Source organism: Anser anser (assembly GCF_964211835.1).
Source record: "Anser anser genome assembly, chromosome: 9".
Classification (NCBI taxonomy): domain Eukaryota; kingdom Metazoa; phylum Chordata; class Aves; order Anseriformes; family Anatidae; genus Anser; species Anser anser.
This window is the reverse complement of record NC_139729.1, coordinates 12,215,359-12,241,907: the sequence shown is the minus strand read 5'-3', so window position 1 is coordinate 12,241,907 and position 26,549 is coordinate 12,215,359. Positions and strand designations below refer to the sequence as shown.

Genomic DNA, 26,549 nt, shown 5'->3' with positions numbered 1-26,549 from the left:
TGATCCATTTCAATCTTATGGATAATTGCATTCTATAAAATTATTTTTAAAAGCCTTGCTGAGCTCTTTGGCTTTGGTTTTAGTATCTGCAATGAGATCTAGAAGGTACAGAACTTTGGGGAAAAAAGTAGATCTAAATTCTCTTGTAGCACTTATAGACCAAGTCTGAGCCCGAAACCAAAGGGGATATAGATCTAGTGTCCTATGTGACTAAACACTAGCAATAATTTAGCTTTACTGACTCAAAAAATAAAAAATAAAAAATAAAAAATAAAAAATAAAAAAAAGAGAGCCAAGCATGGACTACAGCACTCTTCGCTACTGCTTGGCTTTTTGTTGATTTATGGCTCTTCGAAGGTCAGGGAATTTGACTTCTAGTTAATTTTTATTACGATTCTACAGAAAGACATTCAAACTGAACAGACACCACATCCTCCATGTTACTACTTTAACTGAACAGAACACTTGAGTGGTTGCAACTTGACTTTACTTACCTTCATTAAAGGTTTCCATACAGCATGATCCTGAAAACTTGTCCTGAGCTGCTGTACAGAACGGGACAAACTGTGCAAACATCTATAACAGAAAAAGAAACCTTTGTTGTGAGAAAAGTATATGGACACACACACACAGAGTTATACAGATGCTTCTACACATATAAATACATTGCTTCTGCACATTAGGATACAGTCAGAATTTGGTGATTACTAGCCTGTAAACAGCAAAAAGAAAATACCATACTAGTCCAGAGTATTTTTCCCCTAATAAGTTTTCCAACAATAGAAAAGATTTCAGACTAACTTTAGCTTTTGAAAAATTAGCAGAAGTTCTAGCAAATGGAGCATCAGACTTTGACAGGACAAAATTGTTTGTGTGAATCAGAAAAGCACCCTACCTGACTGCAGCTAATCGCACCTTGATACTGGATTCAGATAAGCCATTAACTATACGGTCCATCATATTTTCAGTCTCAATGATCTGGAGCAAAAAGAAATCAATGTTATATGAATAAAACAGTATGAACATTTATGAGTTGTTGTTTTTTGTTTGCTTGCAATATTTAAAATATCACATAAAAAAACCATAGCTTAAAACAGTAAGACACTTTACAGTCCTTTATTAAGTGGAACAAAGTGTGCATCTGCATACAATTTAGTAGACGTCTATACTACTTGTTCCACTATTGCTTTCAAAATGACTTTATTAATCCTCAAGAAAAAAAAGAGGGCTATATATGCACATTACTTTTAATGTCATATAAAAATAGAAGACAGCATGTGTGAATGCACGTAATATATACAAACTACAGATTAGAGACATGTTTTGGAATGGTCTGGAAGAGAGAGATAGTCATACATCCTCCATATTTAGACAGGGCCAACACAAGCGCTGAAGACTAGGATAAAATGAAGTTAATATACCAGGGTGAAAGATGGCTCTTCCGTAATAAATCAGTTGTGTCTTTACACATCCACCATCTGTTAAAAACAATGCTTTGATACATAAAGGATGGGATCCTTGCTATTAACTAAAGAAGTTAATCCTGCAACAAAAGAAATCTCTGGGTTTGAGTTCTGGAGATCCTGAATCATTCCCCACTGACAGATCTCCTGGCTTGTCATCTTTTAAATAACGTTTTTCCACCTCCTACCTGTCCATATCCTTCTTCCTTCTGTTTTTCCCCTTTAGCCAGCAAACACTGAGAAAATTCTCCTGCCTCTTGTACCTACCATTTGTTTGACATTGCAACAACACATCATTTCAAAAAAAAAAAATGCTACTTTTCATCATTCGTTGCTTAATTTCCCTCCACTTTCCGCATGTTAATTCTTAAGTAAATGAGTGCTCCTATCTTCCAGTCTTTCCCGTGTTGCGTAGAGTTCGTTCTCCTTCACACCAACTACTTTATTTCAACAGCACAAAGGCCTTGGTCGCTTCAGAATCATGGAAAAAAATGTGACTTTGTATCACAATATGATTACACTTTCCAGAATTTATGTTTGTTTTTCAGAGCAAATCTTTGTTTTATAATAGGATCCATAACAGAGGTGTATTTTTTTCCCTCAAAACATAGGTTTTAGAAATGTTAAAATACTCATATGCCACAACTATATCCCTGCATAGCTTATGCAATTGGATTGATGAAATTTGTAGGTCCCTATTCTATTCTGAATAGCAAGGACCACAACATGTTGAAGAGTTTATTTTCAAAATCTAGTTCACCACTGTGAAGAGACTGCATAAATAAACTTCACTCTATTTTGTTACTGAAAAATATTAATTCTCTTCAAACCCCATGCCAGGAAAGTGCAATGTAAAAGTTTGTATTAACATAACAGAAAGCAAGCCTTGGCATTTAAACTTATACTTGGCCTCTTCTTGCAAATAATTAGCAATAGGACTAGAGGGAATCACCTCAACTTGCACCAGGGGAGGTTCAAGTTGGAAATAAAGAGAAATTTCTTCTCAAAAAGAGCAGTCAGGGATTAGAACGGGTTGCCCAGGGAGGTGGTGGAGTCACTGTCCCTGGGGGTGTTTAAGGAAATGTTGGACGTGGTACTTAGGGATCTGGTTTACTGGGTAATATTGGTGCCAGGAAGATGATTGGACCAGATGATCTTTGAGGTCTTTTCCAACTCTAACAATTCTATGATTCTATGATTCTAAAACGAAGAAAAAAGGGCAGAAAGGGCAAAATATACATTCTTGCATGCTCCTTCAGCTATGTCTTTGCTTGGATGCTAACATTTTCATGAACTCACCTTTTTTCGAATATCTTCATCATTTGCTCCAAGGGAAGCATACAGCTTGAAAGCGGCCTGGCGCAGTTCGTGGGCGTGCTTCAAATCATGGTCAAGCTATTTAAACAAAGCACAGATGTCAAAGTTAGACACTAAAAAATTACAGGTCGTATTTCCCCATTTGTTGTAAAACTAATACTTGTTCTGGGGTTTTGTCTACCACACCAAGAGCAGCCAGAAACACTGGCAAAGGAACTGATATTTCATTAGCTGATGTCCACACTTAGCAACTGAATGCAATAACTGAAGTGAACAGTTAATTTCTCTGCTGAGTTACAGAGAAGTCAACTTAAACAAACAATATCTGCTTACAACAATTTGAGGCCAAAACACTTCTACAATGTTACTGCTCTATGCAGACACTATTAAGGGGAAACCTAGTCTTATTTACCCAACAGAAACTAACAGGAAGAAACCAGAAGTGAAAAAAAAATCACTTCAGAACCAAAGGAACTCAAGAGAACTGAAGAAAAAGCAAAAACTGAAGTCCATCTCTAAATTATAGGACCTACAGCTTAAGGGGAATGTTGACTTCCAACTTCTTGTGTAAAGGCAACACAGAGGGGTGCAAACTGTCTAGGAGGTTTCTGGAAGGTAACTTCTTAACGCAGGTGCTAGATGGGCAGGTTACAGTGATACACCACTGGATACACTGCTCACAAATCAGGAAAGACTGTTTGGGGTTATGACAATCAAATAGAAGCATTAGCTATAGGTATAATAGTGGTGTTCAAGTTCCTGCAAGGTGTGAGGAAGGCAAGGAAAAGAGTACAAAGCCTTGACTTCAGGAGAGCAGACCTGGATGAGCACATGGAGTACACCATGGTTTACTCAGCCAGGAGAAGAGAAGGCTGAGCAGAGAGAGACCTAAGAGCAGCCTTCCAACACCTAAAAGGAGATTGCAAAGAACACAAAGCCAGACTCTTAATGGAGGTGTGCAGCAAAAGAAGGAGAGACACTACTCAGACTGAAACAGATGATGTTCTAACTGGACGCAAGCAAAAAAAAAAATCATTATGAGGTGAACTTTGGAACAGATTGCACAGAAAGATTGCTTAATCTCCACTGATAACAATTTTTAAGAGCCAACTGGATAAAGCAGTAAGCAACCTCATCTGAACTCAGCACTGCCCCTGCTTTGAACAGAAAATTAAGACTAAGACCTCTTAACATCCCTTCCAACCAGAGTTACTCTGATCCACACAGCCCTCAAAAGTCTGTACACCAAAGGGTTCCACATAACCAAAGGGTTCCACATAACAATGCAAAACTTAAAGTCTATAAAAAATGCCAGAAAAAATGCTAGGATTAAGCTGCAAAGCATTGAAATTAAAAAATAATTTTAAAAAGCACCTTAAAAATAAGCTGTATGATTAATTCTCTCTGGCGCAGGTACATTAGAGCAAAATGTATTATGTCTGTTTTAAATATTTTAACAATGATAAGTAGTCTGTTCTGCAGAGTCCTCACTCATCTAGTTTTTACTTTAGAGCGTGTAACTCAAAGCTTTTTTTTTTTTTAATATAAAGAAATAAAACCCACAAAGTTAGCACCCTGGCTGCACAGCTGACTATTTTTAGGGTCTTTCTGAACACTCAAAGCAATGCCATATTTATAATTGCCCCACTTACATTTGGAACCTTATCATGTTTTGATGCTACAGCCAACGTTTATTACTCCCCAGTCAACTGCTAAACTTCCTTTTGCTTATTTAAATCCATTCTGCTACTTACAGTTGGGTTGTGGTTTGTCGTTGTTGTTTTTAATTTGCATTTTTACACAGACTTCAAGGTAGCTGTATATGCAGTATCAATTTCATCCTACAAAAACCTGAAAAGTGTGTCTACCTCTTGGGATAGTTTCAGAGAAAAACAAATGCTCTGTAATCCAGTTTTTGGGTACTTTCTAAAAATCATACTCAGTGAGAGCAGAAGGGAATACATAATGGATATTTCCCTACAAAGAATATCAAGAACAATCTTACTTCTGAGGTTTACTGATCTACTAGTGCTTTGGAAAGTTTATGCAAAGCTGGAAAAAAAAATCACAGATGAGAGTGTCTAAAATACCTATGAAAATAAGTCTCCAAGGTATATTTTTGGTCTCTGCTTATCCAACCTCTTGCAAATGCAGATAATATCTGCACATAATGTGAAATGCTATGACATCCAAATGTTTTTCTGCTTAATAGAGCAGAACCATCTCTGAACTTGCCATTTTTCACAAAGCTGACCTATGAATTGAAATCAGTTGTATCACATGAACTACCCCTTATGAAGCTGCAATACTCTGGTTCCTGAAGGCAAGCCTGTTAAACTCTGCAAAGAACATTGCAGATGCCCCAGTCTAGTACTTCATTCCTATCTTGGGAAAACATCATGAAACTCGTATATGATACTTGCTGTATTAAAATACCCAGAGCCCATCTCTCTGTGTTCTACAAAGAACAGCACCATCCTTCTTACAGGACGCAGAGTCTAAATATACACTAAGTTCTTAGTTTGGATATTTCAGGCTCCAGAAAAAGCAGCGAATGAGCACAGATTTGGGGACTACATGCGTCAGGATCACAGCTGGACCTCTGGCCAACTTTCCATTGAAGAACTCTGACACAAGGCTTAAGAAGAATAAAGAAACATCCCGAGCCCACTTATTACTGGTTTTGCCCACTTTCAAAGACTCAGAAGGGAAACATACCCTTTTGATATCAGTGATTGCACTCACTGAACTGGGATACTTGAAGTAATCGGCAAGCATGACAATGAGGTGGTCAGTAATGCTGGCAATTCTCTGTAGCTCCACATCTGTTTCAATCAAATAAGCCAGAGTTTCTGCTCCTTCTACTCGCTCCTCCAGCAGTCTCTCCTTGCTACACATTCGAACCAAACATGGCAGAGTCTGAAAAGTTTAAAACAAACAAACAAAAAAAGAACCACCAACATTGTTTGGAACAGCTATGCTCATAAAGCAGCTCACAAACTCAAATAGCTATCCCAGAGCAATTGTCATTAAGGTTCTTTAGACTGGTACCTTCAAAGAAAATAATTTTAATGGTTTTAAAGACTACAGACAGAAATTGCTCAGGCATTACTAAGTATACAGTAAGCTACTTTCAGCTAAGTTCTCATGCAGTCAAAATAGTCTGCATAAATGTCATGTTTAGAAGTGATATTTAGTCATGTTTAGAACAGATGTCACTATCAACATTAGCTACACTGGAATGAATAGCATTTTGGATATTCTTGCTTAAAAAGACTGGAGGGATGGGCCTTTGACTCCAACATATGGATTTTCATCTGTCATTACCTGGAATGCTAGATACCAAAATGCCACCAACAAAAGCTGTAGATGTACCAGACTCTATTGCTATGAACACTGAAAGAAATTTTCTTATTGCAGTATCTTACAGATAACCTACCCTTTCCCCAGCATTACCAAGACATAGGACTTAGGGACAGCTCTTCACACACTGCTGACAGTTCTCTGGTCTAACGTGTAACTTAGCATAAGCCAGGGTTTGCACCAGATCACAGTCAGAAGCTGGTAACCAGTAGCCTCTGATGGTGAGAAGTAGTCACTGCTTTAAGCAGCAGTACGCATAGCTACCTGCAATACCAGGGCCTTGCAGCACATGCTATGGTCATGCCTACCCTTATCAGTTGTCTGTTCCCATGAGGGGATCTAAAACCACAGAGCGGCCTTCACAGCAAAGACAAAGAACTGTAAGAAGTTACTGGGTATCAGTTCTCACACCACCAAACACCGATAACAACTGCGTGGCTGGTTAGACCCTTCCTTCACTTGCTAGATTCGCTGTAAGAACATGGGTCTTCTCAGTTTCAGAACAGAGAAGCTTATGGGGGTGGGGGGAATAAGATCTTTCAGGTATTTAAACTGCATTTTCTGAAGTCTGAATTATGTGTTATTCTCTGGAAAAAAAGGATGCTAAAAACATACTGAGAACTTGAAAGTAGCAGTCTGGTAGACAATTATAAAAGAAAGCAAATATACTTTCTTATTGCAGTATTACAGTAATACTTCGATGTAACATGGAGAAACAAGAAGTGGTAGTGTTACTATTTTCTAATCTCGGGCTGATAGACTTGCTCATCAACAGCTTTTTTTTTTTTCCTGACTAGCTACAGAAGTGTGACTTAAGAAAGAGATGACATTCCTATGGTGTTTAATGAAATTTCCTCTACTGAATTTCCTAGTAAAGCTACATACAGCATAAAAATCAAATCCACTATTTCAGCACTACATTTTTCCTTTTTTTAAAAAACAAAGGAACAAACAACAAATTCCCCTAGCCAAAGTAGGAAGCACTAACGTTCACACAAAACTACAAAAACATTGTGAATCCTGAGAAATTATCTGCTTCTGAAAGACTCCATTTATACATTGTGAAAGCATTCTGACTATAGTCTTCTGAAATAAGCTATTGAAAGACCAGGCAATGCCTTGTTTATATACAGGGACCACTGTTTCCATTTTACTTGAGAACAGTCATTTAAATGATTACAAACCTCAAATTGCTGTGGGATAATCAACTTTGGGATAATTATTCCTGGATATGGACCCTTTGGTATGACTATTTATTTAAAAATTCTTAAAAGAGCCATGTTACTACAACAGCTTAAAGGCACAAATGGGGAATTAGGTAACTGATTATTATTTTAATAAAAAAATTTCTTTTAATAAAAATCAGGGAAACTTGGTGTTTTGAGATCTTCAGTACAACATACTGTTACTTTTTATACTAGACAAATAAAAACACAGACTCACATGAGAAAACTGTTTTAAACAGAGAACTGTTTAATCAGCTCACCTTAAGAACGATGCAGGAATCATCCGTCCGTATTGCTCCAGCTCTGCACATGGAAGTAAGGCTGTAAGAACATAATAAAACACATTCACCTATCTTTGTTTTTTATGCACTTGAGATGTTGCAGAACAATCAGCTACACTAATGAAATGTACTCCCCTCTGTTCTACTGTTGATTTCAATACATTTGTGCTTACTAGACTTGGGAACATGAGCAAATTACTACAGGCAGACTTTTAAGTAGATTTATAGTACAGAACATCCTGCTGGAGCACTGACCACTACGTACACCACACCGGTCAAACAAAAGGTCTAACCATCAAGTCTGACTGATGCACAAACCTCTTACACCAACAAAACAAGATTAACAACCTTCACTAAGATAAAGCAGCAATATCCACAGAGCTGTCCTGTGCCCCCACAGCATGGGCAAGCACTTGAAACAGTAAGGGAAGAGTCAATATAGGGTTGACAGTCTGACAGCTTGGTCAAAAAACATACACGCCTTGCATTAGCTTAGGAGATGTGGTACAGTTCTGATGCTTGTCCACAGGCACATCTTAATACACTGTTAGAATAAGCACATCCTTGCTGATGAAGAACCCTATTAAGTCTCTGACACTGAATCAAAGCTGCACTTGGTCTTAATTAGACAACATTAGTGGTAAAGTTCAGCAGTGGCAATGGCAAGTCCAAGGTCTCAAACTCCAGTGTTGAGACACGGTGGCAAATGTATACATTGCTTTGTTAATCTACCTGTCTCTGCACTACAAAATACCAGAAAGCCGAGCAGTTCACTGACCAATACAAGTGGTTTATATGGTTTATCACTTTTACCTGCTCGGAAACAAGGAAACAGAATAAAGCCGGAGGGTACCTGTTCTGCATTCAGTGCAAGAACAGTCAAGTAGTTTTTGTTCTAGCTTTTGAACTAAGCCATTGCAACTGACTAAGTATTAGCATGTTGCAATTGTGAGGTCAAAAAAAATAATTGCAATTTAGTAAAAGTGACTTAAAATTGACATTTCAACTCTCAGCTGAGCAGGTTAAAAGTGCGCATAGGATCAATCATAATTGCTCAGCTAAGGAGCAGTAACATGCTAACATACCTTAATCATACCATGTTTCACTGCATGCCTAAGTTCTTCACACGTGCCCAAATAGATTTATTTCACCTCTAAGAAGATAGTATCACTAAACCTGTTCTAAACACCTATCAATGGCAGACATAACTAAAATCCCATAATCAAAAATATTTTTTTTTTATTATTTCTCAGAAGTGAAAAAATAATGATTGAAGTGAAAAAATAATGATTGTTAGCACAGAGGTTATTTTATAAACTTCACTGTCTGACCCTTGCAACTAACAGGAGAAAATACTCATTTTCATGCCTGGACAATCAGGAGAAAACATGAGTCTGACAGTTGCCATTTACTCTAGCTAGATCCTATGTTGGACAAAGTGGCTCAGCTTCAGACATGAAGTAGGTCAAAGTACTTTTACTTCAGGTAAGATGGGCTTTGCTTAGATGGAAGCAATTCCAGTAATTTTAGTAGAAAAGGTTGCTGCTCCACTTTTAGGTGCAAATCACTCCTCCAAGAGGCTTACTATTGCTCCCTCTGTGCCAACACTGCTGCTCAAATGAAAGATCCTTACTCCATTTCAATCAAGGTCTTAACTCAGGTCTTCCAGGTCTATTTCAATTGTTGAAAAGCAAAGGAACCTTCTTAAGGCATCCTCGTACACCAGTCTGGATTCAAACAGAAATTTAACAAAAGGCTTCATAAATTCACAAAAAGAACTCTAATTCTGCACTCCAAGGACTCTACTAATAAACCAGAGTGGAGCTCTGCATTAGTTGACCAAAACTGGCATGGCAGAAGTGAAGTCTAATTTAGAAGCAGAAAAAAGAGGACCTGTGACAATTTCACCTACTACTCTACCTAGAAGAACAGAAAGGAAAGAGGAGATACTGACTCAGAGGGAATCAAGCAGGAGTGGACTTACAGAAGAAAAACCAGTAGGTCTCTGTAAGGCCTCAGACTATTAAGAAACTGAGGCCTTGAATGCCCTACTAAGAAAGATGACTGCCCAGGGACTAATTAGAAACCTAGTCTGAAAGACAAGATGTTGGATTGTTTTCCTTTTTCTTGCAGTTCCCTATTGTGCTTTTCACTGTGCCCTTTTCTTCTACGCCTTCAAAAATCTATCTGAGTCAAAGTACTGCAAAGCAACAGATGAGATCCTCCACCCAACTCCTTCTAGTCTGAAGCAGGTCAGTAAAGAACACCAGCACACCTGAGAGCATTCATCCCATGAGGAGACAATCCAAACCCAGAACACATTTTTAACTCCAGTCTGCCTTTGTAATTAATCAACAGCCACATATCTTGAGCTAAGTTTAAAAAATATATATATTTCTCATACTTAAAACTAAAATTTTAATCCTAATTCTCTGTGTCTTCTCTGAATGGTCAAAGAAACAAAGAAATCAATTGTGACAGACTTCTACAAGACAGGTAAATTACCTTGCCTTCTTCACTACTTTAACAAAACCAGAAAAACCAGATTGCACAGATCAACTGTGGTTGGAAGGCAGTGTGGGAGGTCTCCAGCCCAACCTCCCAAAAACAGGGGGATTACCCCCCTAAAACAACGCTACCCTCCCCACCTCTCTATAACTTTCACTTTATAAGCTTTCACGAACGGGTTAAGTCACCATAGCATGGCAACATGAACAAAAAAAGACCATCCTACCTACCCCACTTATTCCTCACCCTGAAACTAAAACCTTTGCACTAACACAAGTGTCAGTGAAATTGTTTGGTGAATTGAATCAGAGAACTCATTGACCCAGTTCAAAAATAAGCCATGAAAATCCAAAATGGAAGTTGTAAATGTAGAGAATTAGAAGAGATCAAATCAAACAGTATATCAGTAGCCAAACTCTTGACTTACAATTGATTTTAGTACTTTATAATGACAGGTAATTTTCTCTCTTTAATCAACTGAGTCATTTATTCCATCATCATCAACAAAACAGACAGGTGAGGGTCTTAAGCAGAGTCAATTCTCAGCTTATGAAGTGAGCAACCCTACTGTTACTCACACAGGAACCTGCCTACACCAAAAGGGAAAGTTTGATTTGAACTATAAAATTAATAACTTTAATTCTGCTGTATGAACACATGAAGCTTAAAAAATAATTATTTTAATTAAAACACCTGGGAAGTATTATAATCTGTATTATACTCTGTAAGGACACACAATTGACCATAGCCTATTTAAAGTAAAACTTAACATAAGCAAATTCCATGCAAACCCATGCATGAAAGCAAATCCATGTATGAATACACATTCCTGGTAAAACTGCTGCCCACCAATGTTTTTGTTGTTGGTTTTTTTCTTCTTTACATACAACAAAAAGTGAAACTTATGCTGTGAGTTTACTAGGTGAGAACAACTTCTTCAAGGGGTTAGGTAATGTAAATATCATCTGTGATCATTCCTACCTAATGTTTTAGTTCACATATAACTTTGCAAGAAGGAAAAAAGCAATAGTTAAAAAGTATTAAACTGCACACTATTTCATTTTAATTCCTGATGAAAATTACCATTTGGCTGATGTGAGCTGCATTTCAATAGGCTTGTCCCTTTGTAACATCTTCACAAAAATCTGCGGTAACAATTCTCCATCAACTGACACTGCAAGAGATGAAAGAGAACTCAAAGCAACTCTCATTCAACCAGTCAATAAAACAAGCGTCAAACAAGCAATCATTGCATTATACTTACCATTTACAAGAGTCATTGATACCTGTGGGTTTTCAAAGGCTAGAACTGAGAAGCATTTCAAGGCTTGCATTCGAACCTGTGTAAAAACATACTATGAAACATAAATGTAAACGCTAACTTAACAGTAAAATTGGATCATACTGTTGTACAGGCTTACAGAAATAACTGTCTTATCAATAAGATTGTTTGACAATGAATAGAAGGCAGATGGAAACATCTAACTCACAGCTTGACTACTGTGATCTCCCTGCTGGAATTATCCTTTCTAGATTGGATGTTGTGAACTATTCATGAAAAAGAGGCAAGACAGGACTGGCAGGTGGGAATCAGCCATTCAGAAACAGTAGTTTCATTTGTGGTTACTCAAAAACATGCAAAACAACAACAAAAGAATGGAGGTATCAGAACAATACTAAAGTCTTTTGAGGACTCATAAGTACCCAAGAGAATCTAAACCACGTGCCACTGGGATGTATATTTCATAAGTCTTTAAAGGTGATTTTAATAAAAACGTCTAAAGAGAACCATCCAGTAGAACTGATTCTAAACTAATCTTAAAGCAAATATATACCGTAAGTTGTGCTGCTATTACGCAACTTCAGTTATCACCTCACCTTCAGTTATCACGCAACTTCAGTTATCACAAACGATATGCAACTTGGAAGGGACCTCTGGATGTCATCTGGTTCAACTTACTGATGGAGCAGGGCCACCTAGAGCTGGTTGCCCAGGACAATGTCCAGATGGCTATTTCCAAGGAGAGAGACCCCACAACCTCTCTGTGCAACCTAAACTCCAAAACCATCTAACCATCAAACCTTCATGGTTACCTAGTCAAGCAAGGCTATGAAGCCCTTAAAACCTCTTTTCTGACACAGGGAAGACCATTCATTATCATCTTCCCAGATAAAAAATTTAATTTAGTTCAGATATTAGTCTTTGACTTCACCGTCTACAGTTCCACATAGGTAAGCTGTGTCCATGTCTTTCCACGTTCCTGTTACCACATGCTTAGTATGACAACAAAGCAAATGGAACAAAATTTTGACCTAAAAAACCCTGTCACTAAAGAAAGCATTTGCAATTACTGCAAGTTCGGTTTAGGTCCATCCTACCCTCATCAAAAAAAAGTCCTAGAAACATGGAAATCCAAAGGTAGACAACAACAGCCCAGAGAATAAAACTTCTGTGCACTTATTTTATAATATCTCATTACAGCCACTGTAAGATCTCATCAGTAGCAGTGAAGCCTTAATAAGGAAAAATGGATAGCAGAGATGGATATCTGGTTTCAGAACAAAAGCCTCGTTTGACAACATTTCTTCTCAGATGATCTAATGAATATAGTGCATGCTTCAAAGCAGCAGGAAACAGAGATTGTATATCAAAAAGCACTGAAAAGAGTCAAACCCACAGCTGAAGTGCTGTATTCAAGCCAGAAGAAACAGCAGGGCAGGGGGGCTGGGAGGTGGGAGAAGGCATTATAGATGTTCTAATCAGAACCACTGAAGTCTACCTGGAAGTTAATTATTTTATGTGATATTGCTCTGTTAATAAAAGATTTAAAAATTACTACAATGACTACTCTCTTTTCTAGTACTGTCTACTTAACGGCAATTAGTTCGGTAGTTACATGAGAAACACAATGCAGGGATGTGGAAAAACATGCAAATATGCTCTTGAAAAGATTTTCTGTATTGCACTGTAAGAGCTGTAGTCCCTTTGTGTCGGACATCTCACTGGTGAAGATGCACACTCGGAATGATATAACAAATGGGAAAGATGCTCACGTCATCAACTGCAGAAGGGAAAATCCCAACACCAAAGAAAAATAATAGGCAATTCTCCTGGCAGACCTACATAAACTCTTTTCATGGGAACCGAAACCCCATTCTGGGGGGTTTCTGACGGTTATTGGTATGGTCCTATCAACTAAATCACTTGAGATACCTTACTGGCCTCTACTCCAAGTATTAAAAATGTGCAAGCTTTTTAAATGCTGTTGTTGCCTGTCATGTTCTTATTTATTTGGCTATATATTAAGAAACTGGGTAGATAAGTATGAGAATGAAATAGCTTGTGTTCCACAAAAATGCATCAATTACACGAGAAGGCCAAGAATTTCTATTTAATGGAGAATACTAAGAAAGCAGCTGAGATAACAATAAGGCTGGTAACCTTGGGAGTATTAACAGAGGGAAGTGTATTGAAAGCAACAAAAAGTGGTTCAGTATGTACACCTAGAATTTAGAAGTTTGACCAAACTAGCAAAGGAATAAACAGTCCTATGTCTTCCAGTCAGGTAGGACTAAATATGTATTTTAATGCAACGCTACATGTATCTTGTTGGTGAAAAAGCGACTTGAAAATTTTACCAAGCTCCTATTTCTTTATTTTAAAAAAGTTGATTGAAAAAAAATTAAGGAAGGTTCAAACAGATGCATGGCTTGGAAAATTCACCTTACAACACAGGCTGAAAAAAATCAGCTGACAGAAGAACGAACAAAATGTTCCCTAATCACGGTGAAAACTTCTTAATACAGAAAGACAGAAAACAGAAATCTGTCAGTCTCACTAACAAAACATTAAAGACAGCATACTTCCAACTGGATTTATAAAAAGAAACAAAATCCAACAAAAACAAAAACCACCACATAAGATAATTAGGCCCTGGAACAAAACACCAAGTTTCCCTTTACATGAAATTCTTATTTGAAGCCTTGCTTTCCTGCTGAAAGATACTTTAGTTATTGAGAATGTTCTATATTAGGTTGCAGACCGAAATAAGACAAGAATGATTATATTCTCTAGTCTTCATCAAGCAGTGAACAGCCTTTTTTCAACAAAATAAAAATGGCACAAAAACATTAGATATTTTGTATTAGATATTGCAATAAAAATAACTCGGGATACATATGGATACTTTCATGTGTTTCTGATTTTTAGAATGGTGATATTCATACATTTGGGGAGGGGGGAATAAACTGATAACTTCATAAGAAAGTCTATAACAATTTGACTGCTTACAGATCACAGGATTGACTTCTGACAGATTTCAAGATTATCTGCATACCAGATATCTGCTAGCTCTCCAAACAAACAAACAAAACACTAAGTTACACTGAAAAGCTTTGGAAAGCACTTCACACACTCAAACATTTTATTAAGTAATTTACGGCAGACTCTTACAGCTATGCTTAGGATTTGAAATTTTGGCCTCAGACTGAAAACAGCTAGCTGACCCTCCTTGCCACCACAATATGTGTACACTATGATGCTTCTTCCCAGCAGTGGTACTTTCAGATACCCAAGGATGGACTTCCCAAAAACATAACAGAGAATGGAGCTGAGACGTGTGAGCAGAAAACACTGGTAGCTGGTGGCCTTCACACATTCCATGTTCATGTTTTCTCAAGGATGACTTCTGTTCAGGACAGCTCACCTTTGCTTTTCTTCTGATTTTTTTTTTTTTAAATCATTTAACATTCAGCATATTAGACCATTTTTATTGGTTTGCCAAGTGACTGCTCTCTGTCAGATCAACAAATGCCAGCTCTGTTTTAATTAACGATACCCTAACTTAACAGAGCATTCCAAAATAATAGGTCTCATTTTGATAGAAATCCATATGGCAGGTAAAAACAATTTTTATTCTAGAAATGAACATTACACATATTTACAGTTTTAGTTCATACATGTATACTTTTTTTTTTTTAAATCAACATCACTGGCATCCCTTTCATAAGCATACACAAAACTTTGAATAATTTTAATGTCTTACTTTGTAGGAGGTGGAGACTAACAGATGTGCAATATTCTGAACTGCTCCATGGTTAAACAAGATTGTCTGGTGATCTGGACCCTACAAAGGAAAACATAAAAATGCAATTATATATATATTTTTAAAAAACATGTATAAGGTTTCCACTAGCTCAGTTTTTTTTTTAAAGTATTTAAAGGTAGATTTACTAGCATGTACTTTGAAATCAGTTGGCATACCAACTTTTTATTTCTTAAATAAAGAAGTCCATCTCCAATTTATACCATTTGTCCTTTTCTGGTAATCATTTTCACTTTTCACTTCAATAGGAAACTATTATTTTTCATAAATAAAGAAACATGGATAGACTACTTATGTTTCTATTCCTCATATTGGAAACAATGGAAAGCTCCCGATTTTCTCCACAAATCATTTGAAATATCTCTAGTCACTAACTTTTTTTGTGTGTAATATTAAACATTTTCAACAATTCTAACTTCAGAAGAAATGGAATTAGTTCTAAAACTGTTTCCAGACAGAATGTGACAGTGTGTTGAGAACAGATTCACATTTTCCTCCTACAGATTATTTTAATTTCAAACATATTTAGGCATAAATCTAGACAGCCATCACCCATTTATTGGCTTCAAGACTTAAGTCAACCATGGCTGATAGATCAATATTTTTCCTAGATTTAAAAAGCATTTGCAATTAAACACAAGTACTGAATTCTGCAGTAGAAAGGTCTCAGAAATTCTGTAGCATGACAAGGCTCAGCGAGGTCAGAAACAAACCACAAAACACCAGTGGGGCCCACAGCTCTCAGCGTCTCTTGGGAGATTTGGTCTGTGACTTACAAACACTTCTTTAGAGGTAGATTCATGACTCCAGTCATTTTTGCATTAAACATCGGCCATGCGCAATTTGAATTCAGCTTTTGTAATGTCACAGCATCAATCGTACCTTGATACATTTTCTCAACTAATCTGCAAGTGAAGAAAGCATCTTCACTCCTTAATTTTATATTCAAACCCAGCTGAGTTCATGGGCATATCTACACACCCCAGTATGCATAAGTGACGCTTTATTTTCACATCTGAGATACAGCTGAAATCAGATTCCTTTTATGTTCAAAGGAACATTTTTGGAACACCCCTTACCTCTAAGGAAAAAAAAGTATGAAAGTTACTTTTAGATGCAACATATCTGGTGCTTTAAGAGATGCTTCAGCTGCTACTGCCACCAAGAGCTTTCTACCAAAAAAATGCAATTAAAATAGCATGGTTGAAGTAGGAAAACAACTTACATTGGCACACAGAAGTGGCTGAGGCAATGATTTAAAGCCGCAGCTATGCCAGTGTTGAAGCTGAAGAACAGATATTAAGATATGTGAAAAATATGAATGAACTTAAACTTTAAAAAAATCATATTGACCAAGATTGTTCTAGTAATTCATGGGTATTACTGATTTTTCAAAGAGATGAAGAGGTAAACTCTGTGCAAACAGGACGGGTGCAAGTACAGAGGTAACACTTGGGTGTATTCATAGCTGCATAACTTGCTGTACTTGAATATATCCAATCTGTGCACGCTGTGTTTGCACGCACCAATCCTGCTTGCTCAATGCACAGTCAGGTTGAGTACCAACTCATAAACAGAGACAGCTTCAAACATACACGTGAAATCTTGCCATCACAATGCATCATTCTTTTCTAGTTCCAAGTATCTCCGACAGCAGTATAATAAAGGCCTTTTCACTCTGTTTCTCTCTGGGCATCCTAACAGAGTTCCAGGAGCCAGTTCTATTTCAGGGATCTTTTTCTCCAAATATAATCAAGAGATGTAATATTCCAGAGAGAAATCACATTTCTTGTATAATTTTCCATCATAAAATGCAGATTTTTCAAGAAAGCAGTAGGATAGAACAGTGTAACAATTCATTCCATAACGAAATTTTAAAAGCAGATACCTAAGTGTAAATGTACCGTGGTTCAGGGATTCAGCACCAGGCCTAGGATCACATAAGAAAACATTCTCAGAATGGGCTTACGAGGAAGCTGCCCTGATTACAGGCTTTATCCTGGATCTTTCCCAGACACGAGATTTTAATTTTCAGCTGGCGGTGAATGTATTACTTATGCAGAGATGTCACCACGTTCAGATATAATTTCCAGCACTATCTTTTCAAATCATTCATTCAACCATTTGTTTCCAAACGCATACCTTATCTTTCCAACTTGACCATTAAAATAGTAAAGCTTACCTACTCACGTCACTTTCTCTGGAAACGAATCAACTGTAATAGAGAATCTTAGAAAGTACGTTTTGACTTGCATTTTAACAAGCCCTGCACATCAACCTGATTTCAGTTCACTTGGTTTTGCTTGCATGTTGATAGAGTCCTAACTATGTATGCTAAAAACTGCATCCACTCCCCTGTAAACCAACACTTTCCTTTGCTTAGAATGGCTCTTTTCCAGAGTCAGCATTTTCCACCACTCAATTTTAACTCTAAAAATGCAGTGACAAGCAGTAAAAGCATGAAGTACAAGCAGAAAACAACAGCAATACTCTAGGAACCTGAATTAAGGATTCCCTAGCTAAGGAGAACAGGCCTGAGCTTTTCCAGTGAAATCCGAGCAGGCACGAAACGAGGAACCTGAGAAACCCGACCAAACAAGACTCTGGCCAGGAAGAGAGAAAACGGAGCACAAGATTTAAGCAGAGAAGAGTACGCAGAAACAAGGGGGGGGAGAAGTTGAGATATGTCACCAGTTGTTTAATGCATACATCGATTAACATGAACAGAAAAAAAATAAAACATCAATACTTATTACATAGTAACATTTCTTCAGGAAAAAATATACGGGTTCTCTCAGTCATGACTTTTTAGGGGGAGTCCTCATTAAAAATGTTCTGAATACCGAAACTTTCAGAAGTATTTAGTATTTTTTAGTGATAAGAATGTACTTATCACACAAAGCAGAAAGTCCCCTGCTTCACTCTACTAGATGCATTTTATTAAGTCTGAGAATACAGAATTGATGTTTTGTCTTAGTTACCAGATCTGAAATCCAAGAATTAATCAAAATAAGAAAGGAGACAGTTTACAGCTACACTCAAGACATGCATTTGCCAGAACAAGAGAGAAATGAGTTCTTGATCAATTTAACATTTCTAATGATCTGTTTACTCAACCACAAATGTTTTTCTTTGCTACATAGCTAAATATTTATTCTGTAAATGCAATTATATGTCCTACTATTCATAGCCGTTACTCTGCTTTTCCTGTGCATTCATGTTTCTGTCTGTTCACAGTATCAACCTCTTCTTTCCAAAAACTTGGGGATTGCTGAAAACATTCGCTGCAAGTTTTGTTTGAGAGAGGCTTTGGGAGTGGAGTAGGCGTTGGAAAACAGTATAGCGGGTTCATACGACATTTCTTATTCTCTTACAGTGTGACTGGGCTTACGTTTTGTTAACCATATATCTGAGATGTAACTCAGCAGGAGTCAGTGGAGCTAAGAGGAAGCAACTCATTTGGAAAAGGATGACTGTAACTGTTTTCAAATTGGGTTAGCTACCTGAAGTTACGCAGCAGTTTTCACACAGCCAGCAGGGTTTGTATTGCCACCGACCTAACCCTGACTGGACAAGTGTTCTGTACCTCCGTATGTAATCAGTCCTGCGTTATTTTTCTTGTGTGCCAACAAGGCCCAACTTTTCAACAGTTCAAGTTACTCAGCCTATTACAGAGATGTTCAAGGGCCATTTAAACACGAGGTGCCCGTGTTTGTCATTAGACAGGCATGACTTACTTGTGCCTTGACCTGACAGTAACTAGGAACAATCAGACAAAACAGCTCACATTGCAGTTCTCCCGCTGCCTGCTCCATGCCCGTACAGCACCTCTCTTCGTCCCCAGATAAGGGGAAGCGGGATGAACTACTAATTCCTACTCAAATTAGTATTTCCCCCCAATAAGAAGACTGAAGGATACACCACTTGGATGTTCCAGCTGCTCTAATTTTCAACTTAAAAGCAGCTCCAGGAGAAGCAGATGTTTTCATTCAAATCCTATTAGATTTTTTATTCTTTACAATAATGTTTTTAGCACTAAGACTTTCCAAATTAAAAAAATATATAAAAAAATTAACAGGCAGAAAGGAGAGCCACTGGTGCATTTTTCTTCTTAAAATACCAAATTCCTTTCCCAACATTAACTACAGATTTCAACTTCTACAGTCCAGTGCAGGATTTTATCTTACTATGCTTGCTTTAACAATTCTATAAATAAGAGCAGCTGAGTTCCATTTTCAAATCACTCTTACAGTCTTCAGTCCTCAGTTTCATTTAACAGAAGAAATGAAATTGGATAAACATACATCCAAAACAAAGAAACAATTCACAGTTTCTGAAGACTCATATTTAAGCAGTAACATAGACTTTTGGAGGTAAATATTGATAAATTCATATATTTTGGAATACTTTCATTTTTCAGTCTAGCAGATAAATACAATCTATAATATTTTAGTTATAAACTGTTTCTAAATGGGAACAATGCTATACAATTCTGATTTTCGGCACTGAATTGAAACTGTTACTGCATAACCTGCAGATATAGTAACTACCAAAAGAAACAACAATAATATAATAAAATAGTGGTGTGGGAAAACTGGGGCTATAGTGCAAAAAAAATCAGAATGTCTCAAGACTACAAGACAGCCTGAGAACAAAACTCTGTTTGGGGTGGGGTTGTTGCTGTTTTTAAATTAGAAGTTTTCCCAGATTAGGAGAATTGCATTATATAACAGGAATGAACACGTATCTGGATAAACCTGAAACTGGTACAGCTCAACTGAGAAGAGTATGGTTCCTCCTCTCAGCTTACACCACCTCTTAGAAACCATTCTCTGGGTTTAAAACAGATGGTTTGAAAGCAGATGCAAGCCCTCTGCAAAGAGATGCTCACACTTTTTGAAACTTCCAGAGGAAAAAAATGAAGTCTTCCTACATTTATACCGATAATAGTGAGAACTGATATTTGCCTAGACTGTTGATTTTGTTTAGTAGCCATATATATATATACACACACACACACACCCCAAAAATTACTTATTTGCATGTTTTGTTTTACTGTAGAGAAACATCTACCAACCCCAGTAAACGTGACAACAAACCCAGAGCAATGGCAGTTCAGTCATTACTGTCCTTATGTTCCTGCCACAAAAGGCATTATCATCTCATACAGTTTCTTATATGCCAGAAACACAAGAAGTCTAAGAGAATATGTATTCTCTTTCTTACTTTGCAGCAATGTGAGAAGATCTGACATATGTATTCCTGTGTATATCGAGACCTACTGAGCAGTGCCATGAGGTGGGAGATAACTGTAGCATCCTGGAAACAAGCCAGAAAAGAAAGAAGTATTAAGACCATTTCAGCATTGTTTGTTAACAGTTTGTTACTTAAAGGAGTACTAATTCCATATTCTACACATTTCCTAATTCCACATTCTTCATTTCCTGATATAAATTGTTTCAGAATGCAACACTGGAGTTCTCAATTCCATCAGGTCAAGACACAAGACAAGATCATTAAAGTAGTACAGGAGATACTTAAGACACAAGTGACAGTTCTAAGAGGCACCCTCGCGGCAGGGAGGATAGGGGAATGACACAGGAGTCAGTGCCAGGTATAAAAGCTCTTGGTTTTGTGTCCAGGAACTTCACTTCATGGGAAAACAAAACCAAAAAAGAACTCCAAGTAAATCACAGCAAAAGAAAATCATTGCACACGGAACTTCCCTTCTGAAAACACATCCAGTTACTTCTTGAGCCTTATGGCAAGGTACAAAATGACAACATTTTAAAGCCATCAGTTACTTTTACCAGTATCTCTCAGTCGGAGGGGATAACATTAACAGGAACACTGACCATTTCAGTTTGGAAAGGTGAAAAACTAAATTACTGCCATGAGATGAAAGGTGCCAAACAGAAGAGATGAAAGAACTCAAGGATTCTTCCTGTCCAGAGAACTTACAGTATAAGTTGACTGTACAGAAGTAAATCAGACTCTCTTTTACCTGCAGGAGAATGACTAATAAATTGCAACTCTCTTACCAGGGGAGAAGTGGATTACAAGTAGAGCAAAATCTTCATGCTCATTAGCTACTTTTATGATAACGAAAATAACAGTAGCCCAATAGTTATAATGACAATAGCTTCAGAGATGCACAGTGATTTCTGAAATTTTATTTCTCAATTATTTGGGAAGTTTCTAGTAATACTTTTTACATGAGCAAAATAAACATGCATTCAGTCTCTCCTATTCTATTTGTATCTACATTTGAGATTAAACAAAGCTTTTCAATATTTATTTGTATTTTTAAGATTTATGTTTAAATATTGTGAATTTAGCAGACTGACTTTAGAAAATTTTGCTGCCAACAATCCAGACTTGTTCATCTCAACAGAAAACAGATAGACAGACCCAAGAAACACATAGAGAACAAAAGTAACTTCTGTTTCAATTGTTTGTTTCTTAATCACTGAAAGGGATTGACATGGTACAGACTTATTTGCCTTTTCAACGTCTTATAGGAAAAGTTACTTACTAGGAACTGGAGTTCTTCCAGATACACCAGCTGTACATCCATGCTCATTGCATGCTTATGTGCATAGGAGAAGCAAAGGACAAACTATTCTAAGCAGTATTATTAGAGTCTGGTTTAGAGTAGCTCCACCTGATCTTCTGCCTTTACACACAGCATATAAACAAACACCCTGATTGATTCTCAACTGCGGCGTCCAAGGGCTTGCAAGGAGTTGGTTTGGTTGTGGGACAACACTGGGTATTAAACCCTCAAGTATATTTTATTAGTGCTGGTGGTCATAACCATCATGAAGTGTCTTCTTGTTTCTCCCTCACAAAGTAAGCCTGCAGTGGTGGATAAACCAAACAGGTACTGGGTTTTGGGCATATGACAACTAGAACAGCAAATTTCTACAAGAAACCAAAAGCAGCTAATGAGCCAGCCTTGCTCACAAGAAAAACACATTAAAATCTTCACAAGTCTTAACAGGTCTCTGAAACTTTTATGCATCTCCTTCCTTAAGTTAAAGCAAAACCAACTGACGATATCCCCAGGATTCCTCTGTGGTGTAGCACATTTGACCCATTAAAACAGATTCTTGTCTTTATCTGTTAATTTTAGGAAGCTCCCAACTCTGTAAGCTTTAACACAGTAGAATAGCATTATAATTAAAAGGACAGAATAATCTGCTTACAACTTACAGTGTATAGTAGATCCTCTGGAGTTACAGGACTAATGAAAATGGTACGGAGACATCGTAGGCAAGCTTCAATAAACTTCAAATCTGGCGACAGTAATCCTATACATATAAGCAAAAACTAATGTTCAGTTTCATTTTCTTGGCTTATTTAAGTACTTTAGAAACATTTACTTACATAGATTACAGTGAGTGAAAAGTACCTTGCAATAAGGCTGGAATAATATGGCAGTCTAGTAGGGATTTGACATTATTCTCTGTACCCATTGCAAGGCTTCCCAGGACCACTGCACATTCTGTTCTCAGTTCTGTGCTGGAGGTTTCTTGCTGAAGCAAATACAGCAACCTAGAAACAGAACTACTTTTAGAAGAAAATTCAAATAGAAGAGTACTTGTCAGTCAAGTAAAAAAGTAATCTGAATCCTGCTATGTAAAGAAGTTAAGGTCCTTAACACAAGGATGAAATCCAAACAAAAGAGTATGCTGAACATTTTTGTCGTAAGAGTATTTTTACACTGTATGTTCCTACAAAGGTTTTACTTGCTGTTATGCTAGAAAGATGCCACACTGCTTTTTCTAAAAATATAATGCCACTGTACTGAGATCCAGGATGATGTCTTTTAGGTTACCAGGAAGATCCCAAATTTGAATTAAAGGAAATGAGTCTGTAGTTTGACGTCAGTGGGAAAGGGAACCTCACACATCACCCCTAACACCTAGAGAAATGATTATTGCTGTTGTGATACGTGTTATCTTCGGCAGCAACTTCTTCTGGATCACAGTTGCAAAATAATTCCATCATCGAGCATCGACATTGGTGCTGGGAGTTTGAACACTGAGACATTAGCCTATATGAACATAAAGCAAGCCCACAGAAGTTTTATATGCAGAACAGTAGCTGAGTAGTAGGTAAACATGATCACTTCAGTGCTAAAAAAAAACGTCTTGCTAGATGTGTATCTTTGGGTTTCAATCGCTATGGATAATTTATACAGTGTCAAGATACCTAGGAGATCTTACATATTTTAGATTACATTGGTAGCACCCAAAACACAGCAGAGGTCACCAAACACTTTCAGTATAAATCTGAGTCTCACAAAGAGCCCAGAGAATAACCAGATTCCTACCTTGTACCAGCACAAAAGATAATCACTTTAAGATCGGCATCGTTTATAAGATCCATTTAACTAAGGGTTCCCTCATTACAAGTCTCAGCAGAACTATAACAGGTAAGATGACTTGGACATTGAGATACAATCCTCTGTGTATGCAAGATACACAGTCACTTTTCTAGATTTATTGTGCGAAGATAGGAATAGTCTCAGTGTAGTAAGGAACTGCTCTGTCTAGTTTGAAAGGGTCTCTTCTAAAACCAGGCAATACACCAAAGCCTTCTCCCAGAGCACAAAGGCACCAGTCAACATCCATCCCATTGCTGAAGGGGAAAGAATTAGCTACTCAGATGAACAGACCCCTGAACAAAATCCTCTCAGAGCTGATTGCCTAAATCAAAGGCAAGTGAAAAAATAACCAGAAATACAGTAGCTAAATGCAATTTAGGAACACAGGACTGGAAAGGGCCAATTAGGGAAGTGCCATCGGCCCCACACAAACAGGTACACAGAAGGGTATCTTAAAACACCCACTCCACATGCTTCCCTCTTACACAAGGCAGAACTGCTTCTTAGAATCCCTTAAGTTCAAAACCTAAAATAAGAGGCCAACAGACAAAACTATATCATGTTAGAGGAATAGAACTGAAATCAAAGGTCTCTTCAATACCTAGAAGCAGGATATGCATTGTCTCAAACTATCCCAGGAAGCAGATCACCTAACAAGGTCCTGGAGAACTGCAAAACAATCATCCAGTTTTGCTAATAATTTTTTTGAATGAAAAATTAGCAGGTGTGCAATCCAAAAGTAATCTGCTCTGCCCTAAATGCAGGTTAAATACTAACAAGGAAGATAAGGTTATTCTAGTGTCACCCAAAGCACCACTGCACCCTTTTTCAGATGTAGCTAATCTAACAGTGGAAAAAAGCTCTAAAACGTGAATACAAATTGCAAAAACAGTAATTCCATCCTTCAGTTAGCATGTGTGATGTAATCAACTCAAATACCTTTCCTCCTTTCAAATTCTTTCAGATTCAAAGAATCAGACTGGTGTAAATTCAGCATAGCATACATTTCAGAATCACTTCTGGTTTTTTAATCTGCTCCTTCCACACATGGAACAGATGTAAAAGGAATAAAGGTTCCATGTCCCCACTGTTTTATCTGAAAGATCATTTACTCTTGATGTTTAGAAACTGATCTGAATTTCTTGTATAAATCTCTATTCCTACTTTATATCAAGTTTGCATTGCATGCATATTATCCCTTCATATATATATATATAAACCTCATTTCTTACAGGGAACAGCTAACAGTCACCTTTCCTGGAGCACTTTGGCCCCAAGTGGCTCGGTGTAGCTGATCTGCCATAAGGTTTTCACTTCACTCTGGGCACCTCTTTAACATCAATGGAACAAAGCATGTAAAAAAAAAAAAAGGCTCAGATTATCCGTTGTTACACAGCACACCTCACATAACACTTGGGCAAACTCCAACTGTGCCTATGTGATCGGCTTCTAGAAAAAGAACAAAAATATACTTTAGCCAATTACATTACATGCTTCTAAAACTAAAAATTCTGGCGCTGTCTTTGAAGTATCAGCTGTGCAATGTTCAATATAAAGATTAGTGCTGTTTCTGAAAGACCAGAAAAGAAGTAAAATACATAATTAAGGTTATGCAAAATTATCAAAAGAATAAAAGCATCTCACTCCCAATCCTAATATGACAGAATAACCTTGTGTTACTATTACTTCTCTATAGACAGCTGCTTTTGATCTAAGCCTTCTAGGTCAGGGAAGAATTGCCAGGAAACAGAAGCTTCTTTGGTAAAATCCAAATGCACTGAGTGATGCTGGCTAAAACTGATCCTTGAAGAGATGTCTTTTTGGACACTATGGTACTATATGGACAGCGCAATCCCATCTACTGTTCTAATTGATATTCTCAAATTGCAAAGAAAAACTCCAAATCTCTTACAGAAAAAAAAATTGACAGGAGTTGCCATGAGCAGATCAGAAGATGAGTAAGTTCTTTGCAGTAACCTGTACAGCTGTTTTAACACCCAAGACTTGACTTTATTTGACGGTTTCTGGCTTACACACACACACACACACTTAGCAAACATGTTGCAGTGCAGTTTTCAAAATATTCTACTAGTAACTACACTGCTAAGAAACAATTACACATCTTGTATGATGTGTAGCACTTCATGACAAGTTTGGCAATTTTTTTTCCCGTTATTATTTAAACAGCAAGCTGAAAGATTTGACTTCAAATAGTCGGGGCATTTAGAAAATACACTTACAACAACCAACCCAGACCAGCCAGGAACAGAAATTAGCAAGGACATAATGCATAATCTTCCATCTCAGCACAGGGAGTAGAGAGTAAAATGAAAAGCCTGTTAACATTCAGCTTTAGGTATAAGTAGTTTATTTTTTATATGTATTTTATAATTATTTTAAATGATTTAGTACGTAAGAAATACCTTAAGTCTTGCTAAAATTAATTCCTTCTGCTGTCACTATACTCTCTCAACCTGCTCCTTCAAATGCAGAAACATCAGAACTCTCACGGACTGGAGGTGTAAGACGTAGCCAGGCTCACATACAGCCCATGCTGCAGTACGATGCATTTATGATGCAGGAGCACAAAACTGACTCAGTTTAATTCAGCATGTATAGAACAGAAATGGTGCCATCAAGCAAACGAAACAACTTCCAAAATGGGACTAAAGGCTCCATCCTCCCTAAATCCACAACCATACCCCAAGACAAACGTGCCTGCAGCATGCTGTAAGGTGGGTTGTTTTTTATAGACTGAAATAGGAAATAAGGGAAATATTTGTCAGAATGCTGGGGCAAAGCCAATTGCCAACAGCATCCCTCCCCTTCCCCTGTGGAGGAAAGCTTACCCACTACTACAAACCACTATTAAAACTTGGAGACATGTTGAGTTT

General features: G+C 37.4%; 1 protein-coding gene across 8 annotated transcripts in view; it reads right to left on the bottom strand.

Moving 5' to 3' along the window:
- Positions 1–26,549, bottom strand: part of ARMC8 (armadillo repeat containing 8) — a 62,993-nt gene that overhangs the window by 10,788 nt on the left and 25,656 nt on the right. For 2 of the 8 annotated variants that reach the window (XM_083848817.1, XM_083848814.1), the window contains 12 exons: positions 22,678–22,820; positions 22,479–22,576; positions 20,490–20,582; positions 16,489–16,548; positions 15,204–15,284; positions 11,423–11,513; positions 11,242–11,332; positions 7,630–7,690; positions 5,499–5,699; positions 2,763–2,858; positions 896–978; positions 495–576 (listed from right to left, as the gene is read on the bottom strand). In XM_083848817.1, coding sequence (XP_083704943.1) covers positions 495–576; positions 896–978; positions 2,763–2,858; positions 5,499–5,699; positions 7,630–7,690; positions 11,242–11,332; positions 11,423–11,513; positions 15,204–15,284; positions 16,489–16,548; positions 20,490–20,582; positions 22,479–22,576; positions 22,678–22,820 — 1,180 coding nt within the window. Of the gene's footprint in view, positions 1–494; positions 577–895; positions 979–2,762; positions 2,859–5,498; positions 5,700–7,629; positions 7,691–11,241; positions 11,333–11,422; positions 11,514–15,203; positions 15,285–16,488; positions 16,549–20,489; positions 20,583–21,798; positions 22,063–22,478; positions 22,577–22,677; positions 22,821–26,549 lie in introns of those variants that run through there. The other 6 variants (XM_083848819.1, XM_083848815.1, XM_083848820.1 and 3 more) reach the window with 4 other exon arrangements.